General features: G+C 38.1%; 1 protein-coding gene across 1 annotated transcript; it reads left to right on the top strand.

Moving 5' to 3' along the window:
• Positions 1 to 1,698: 1,698 nt before the first annotated feature.
• On the top strand, positions 1,699 to 3,103 carry c6h15orf61 (chromosome 6 C15orf61 homolog). Its single transcript, XM_030731781.1, has 3 exons — positions 1,699 to 1,777; positions 2,006 to 2,395; positions 2,483 to 3,103. The coding sequence occupies exons 2-3, from the start codon at positions 2,053 to 2,055 to the stop codon at positions 2,608 to 2,610; spliced, it is 471 nt and encodes a 156-aa protein (XP_030587641.1). The 5' UTR covers positions 1,699 to 1,777; positions 2,006 to 2,052; the 3' UTR covers positions 2,611 to 3,103.
• The last annotated feature ends 2,099 nt before the right edge of the window (positions 3,104 to 5,202 follow it).

The raw sequence follows: 5,202 nt of genomic DNA, 5'->3' as shown, positions 1-5,202 counted from the left end.
GCTGCTCTTGCCAAGTCAAGTGGTCATGCCAAATATCACTAAATGTATGTACCCTAAAGATGATTGAAGGACTTGCCACCACCCCCCCCCCCTAAAATTACCTAAATATGTCACGAATCTGGAAAATCAATGGCTTTGTAAATTGTTTCAAAAGTCTGAATATACTTTATTATAAAGTAAAAGATACACAGCCAGAAATCTATGCAGAAGGAATTTAGCAATACATGTTTGAAAAATTCAGATGCCTTTGGTGTACATATTTTGAGTATATTTAGTGTTACAAGACACACTAAGACACACCTTTCTGTTGTACATGGGACCTCACACTGCTGTAGTTGGATATTGAGGAAGAATTGGTACCAACTCAAAGTCCTCTCGCTGGAAGCTGACAATTTCAAATAAGTCCCCACATAGGTTAAAATGCCAGTGTTTGAGTCATTGCACTGTAAATGTTAACTGTTCATTCTGTGCTTTATAAATAGAGATGATAACTGTATTCATGAGTTCGAGGTTGCAAATAAAACATTTCAATCTTACATTCAATTTGCATCAAGGATTTGTGCATTTTTATTTCATCTATGGGCCTTACTTGATGTACTTCTTTGTTGATTCATATAAAATTTAAGGTTAAGAACCAGGAGAAAGCACTCATAGTTATGCTTTACACTCCTCTTTTCAAATAGACAATCACATTACAAAAAGACAATAGAAGATTAGGCGAAAGACTTCACAAGACTGCGAGTAAAACCAATTCTTTCAGAGGATTATGGACCTCAACGGCTCCATTACGCCTCAAAATCCAGGGAACTGGGATAACTTTAGCATTTGAACGTATGCATTATTTTCACATATCCTTGGTTTCAGAAATGACATTTTGAATTACAAACATCAGGGAAAAATAAATCTGTAATTTGAGATCACTTAATTATATTTTTACATTCACACAGAACTGGACCTAAACGATTTAGCAAATCATTTATAAATCATGTAGATGGGATTTCAGCTGGTTTGTGAAGTTGTTAAGGCATTACCAATCATCCTGACAAATTACAGTCAATCACTGAATCAATCAGGCTTTATTTGTACCGGCCCTTTCCTGCAGGTACAAATGATAAGCTGAGATTAAGGCATAAGTGTGAGCATAAGTATATCAAAAATAATAAAACTAAAACGCAAATAAAAATAAAAAAGATAAAGCATCATATTATTTTATTATGGATTCTTATACAATGCATTGAGAACCATCCAACACACAACAGCATTTATAGCCAAAGCCAATCTGGAATGCCTGTTCCTAAAGGGATTTTAAAAACATTTAATATATATATATATATATATATATATATATATATATATATATATATATATATATATATATATATATATATATATATATATATATATAAGAAAAGTAAGCGAATAAAAAGGGAAATAAAAAAAAACGATGACATATGCATTAAATATAGCACATTTCATAATTTCTTGGTAATGTATCTCATTACATCTGTAGTTGCTGTTGTGGCTTTAAGCGGATTTTAAAGCAGGGTGTGTTGTTGGTCGTGAATCCAACAAAAACACTCTTATAAAAGACGTAAAGCCAATATTTAACGAACGGCTGAGTACATGTTGTAAATGAGATACAGACTGAAGTTAATGCTGTTGAAGAGGAACAATTTCGGAGCGCTTGGTTTCCAGCCGGATGACTTAAGCCGCGGTACGAGGACAGAGCAAGAAGCACTCCAGAACAACAAGCAAAGGAAAGCTGCTCTTCTCTCAGGTGGTTTAGATAAATGTGTGCGATGTCAGCATGTGTACAGATATGTACATGTGGGTCTGTGTCGTAATATCTCAGGCAGAATGGAAGGTTTTAAGCTCGCAAACCGGACATGAGCTTGTTTGCTAACCTTAGCATAGCTAATGTCAGTTCATGTGCTGCTTTAGTGTCAGATAACTTCACATTTTCACACTTAAAATGGTGGTGTATTCCACCTGTGGCTGGTCGTAGGTGTATCTTTCTGCAGTCCTGATGCTAAAATACGAATTATTCAAAGCATGAAGGAGTTTTTGAGGAAGATCCACAGCCTCTTCCTGAAGATCGCCCTGCTTCCAAGCACCTTATCCGGGACAGGTCCGCGGCCAGCTGCCTCGGAGGTGTTAACCTGCCACCTGCTGCAGCGCAGACTTCCTCCGTGGACTTCGTACTGCGTCCGCTACAGCTCCGTCCACAATGACCAGTTTGGACTGTCAAACTTTAACTGGAGAGTCCAGGGATCCAACTACCACATACTTAGAACGGGGTGCTTCCCTTTTATTAAATATCATTGCACCAAAGCACCTCACCAGAACCTGGATTTTGAAGACAGGTTTTTCACCATGTTAAAAGTTATTAATCTGGGTCAGTATTTGTAATTGCTGTAATTATTATATCCTTTTATTTCCTAAATCACAGACACCACATATTCAGTGTTCCTTTTAACTGCAGGTATCCCTTGTTTGGCCTATGGCATTGGGTGCTGGATGGTGGTGGGAGCTTCAGAAACAGTGCAGACAAGTGTCGGACCTGTCACAGTCTATTTTGCGTACAAAGAGGAGGAAGGTGCACAGTACTGAAGCGAAGATATAAAAGAAGTAACTTGAATGTGTTTTCAAGAGGATACTGCTCACCAAGCTGCTGTATTTTTGAAACTATTAAAGGGGACCTGTTGTACTTTTCGTTATTTTCTCTCATATATATACTGTTTTAGTGATGGATGCTCCTATAAGCCAAAGTTTCAATAACAAGTTTATCTTGCATACAAGGAATCCCAGTGATGTCAATATTTGGGTATGTCTGATACAGAGCTCTGAGTGTGAGCAAAGAAGCCCTAACCACTGTTCAAATTTTTTGTTTAAGAGGGGCAGCCAATCATAAGGAAGTCAACCTAAAGGGAGGGGAAAGAGGTAAAATGGTTGGTTTCAGGCAGTGAATGAGCTATCTCAAGGCAGAGCATAAGATTAATATGGATTATTTTTAACTATGAGTGAAGCAAGCTACGCTAGTAGAGTCTAAGAATAAAAATATGGAGCTGGAAGTGAGCATAATAGGTCCCCTTTAATATCATGTCACTGGTGCTTTTCTTTGACTGCAAAGATTCAGTTGTGTTTAATTATTAAATATTTAAACTTGCAGTTCAATTCTGTGTGTTATTCTAACATTTAATAGGAAGTTTAAGAATAGATGGAATGACTAAATTATTCTGCTCAGTTTATTGTAAAGGAGATGATTTAATGTCTCGTTTTTTTGCCACCTGTACTTAACACATTTGAAACTAAGAAGCATCTCACAATCACCTCTTGGAAAAAAACAGTTGATGTTAGGCAGATGTTTACTTCAAGTCTTGGTATGAATTATATGAAGTGACATTTATTTGGCGTCTTTTCCTTAATTTTGTGTGGCAAGTACAAGAATCTAAATAACCACAGCTCATTAGTTTAAAGTTAAATTAGTGATCACCCTCCATGCAACAGATAGTCAATAGTGTTAGAGAAAAACCAGTGACACAACAGGTCTGATAAAATAGGTTTTAATTACCAAAGTGTGGCCTTTGTAGAGAGACATCTACATCCCTTCCTTCGGGCCTTCTCTGGCCTTTGATTTCTGGTAATGTGCTTTGCTGACAGGGCACACTTACCCCAGCTGCAGAGTTCTCCTCCCTCTGAGAGGCAGGTTGACAAACTGCCATATTGATTTCTCCTCTCAGCATCTCCTACTAATAGCGTTTATCAGCGACCTCAATTTTCAGGCCTTGGCCTCTTCAATTTTTAGCAACAACGAAACTCTAAGAATAATTTCTTGTTGTACATGGGAATCAATGCACCTTGTGACCTGCACTGGAGTTGAAGGCTACCATCATCTGCCTGCATGTTGTTACAAATTTACTGCATCTTCATGATCATCCCATGCAAGATAATTTAAGTGGACATTTACTTGCCTGGCCATATTTTTACTGCCATCATCCACACCACAAAAAAAAGGAAGAACTGGTGCTTTATGTTGCTGAATCTGAACTATAACAAAGTCCCTAAATGTACAGTAATTTACACAGTGCCTCAGCAACACTTCAAAAACACCAGTAGCTTAAATGCTTTTATTGTAAGCAATGCAGCATTTGCTGTGTTGAAAACCTCATGCAGAATTCATATGCAAAACAGCGTGATGACCCCGCACTATCTCTTTAATCATACTAATTGCCTCGAACAAGGAACATTTAGACACACTTATGGAAATCTGATCCTTCGTATCAGGCTGCACTTAAATCCCCCTCCTTTCATTGCCAACCTTTCATCAGGACTGAAAGTGTGCATGGGGAATGCTCAGGCAACCATGTCTTAATTACTCATTGACCCTTTGACCCACAAGCTGCATTGATACTGCCGTACAGCCAGACACAAATGCATGGGGTTGGAAGGGACTGCAGCTTAGTGTGCGGCTAATACAGGCTGATGCGTGTCAGTGAAATGTAAACTGTGGAGCATCTGAGTACATTGTATTTGTTTTCAGGGCTTCACCTTTGAGTCACTCTAAACTGCAGGGGAGGGACCCCTCCAGCTCGGGCAGAGGCTTAGCATTACATATCAAACTTTAGTCACCACCACAGTGGGTCCAGGGTGCATGGACTGCATGCAAATGGACTTCTGTAAATTAACAAAATGTGTCTGCCTTTGGTACAAAACTGATGCCTTTTAATAGCCGTAATTGCGCAGTCTTGTATTTGAAGTGTCAAATTACCCTACATGCATTTAATGTGGTAATGAACAAAGAATTAATGCCTGTTTGGCAAGTTTAATTGCACACTGGAGCTGGTAATAAGTTTTGCCAAGGTGAAATCTTTAAATACTTATACTATTTAGAATTTAGGTAAGTAAAGCAAAACAAGTGCTGAAATTGAGTGCAGTGTTTCTGTAAGTTGTTAATGTTCAGCAGTGAAATTGCTAATCAACTCGCAGAGACTTGTAATTATCTTCTAATTAGCTAATAAGTTCACAGTTTCTTCAGAGGAAAAAAAAAAAGGGGGAGAAAAAAACCAAACCATCTCTGAAATAGTTGATGCAGTCGCTCCGTAAATCAGTTATTTAGCAGGAAAGTCACACCAGCTTTTCCTCTGTCATATAGATACATGGCTTGGCAGAAACAATTATTGTGTGAACAACCCCTGCAGCTAA

This window comes from Archocentrus centrarchus, chromosome 6 (genome assembly GCF_007364275.1).
Source record: "Archocentrus centrarchus isolate MPI-CPG fArcCen1 chromosome 6, fArcCen1, whole genome shotgun sequence".
NCBI classification, from domain to species: Eukaryota; Metazoa; Chordata; class Actinopteri; order Cichliformes; family Cichlidae; genus Archocentrus; species Archocentrus centrarchus.
Note: the sequence above shows the minus strand (reverse complement) of the source record. Positions and strands in the feature narration are given on the sequence as shown.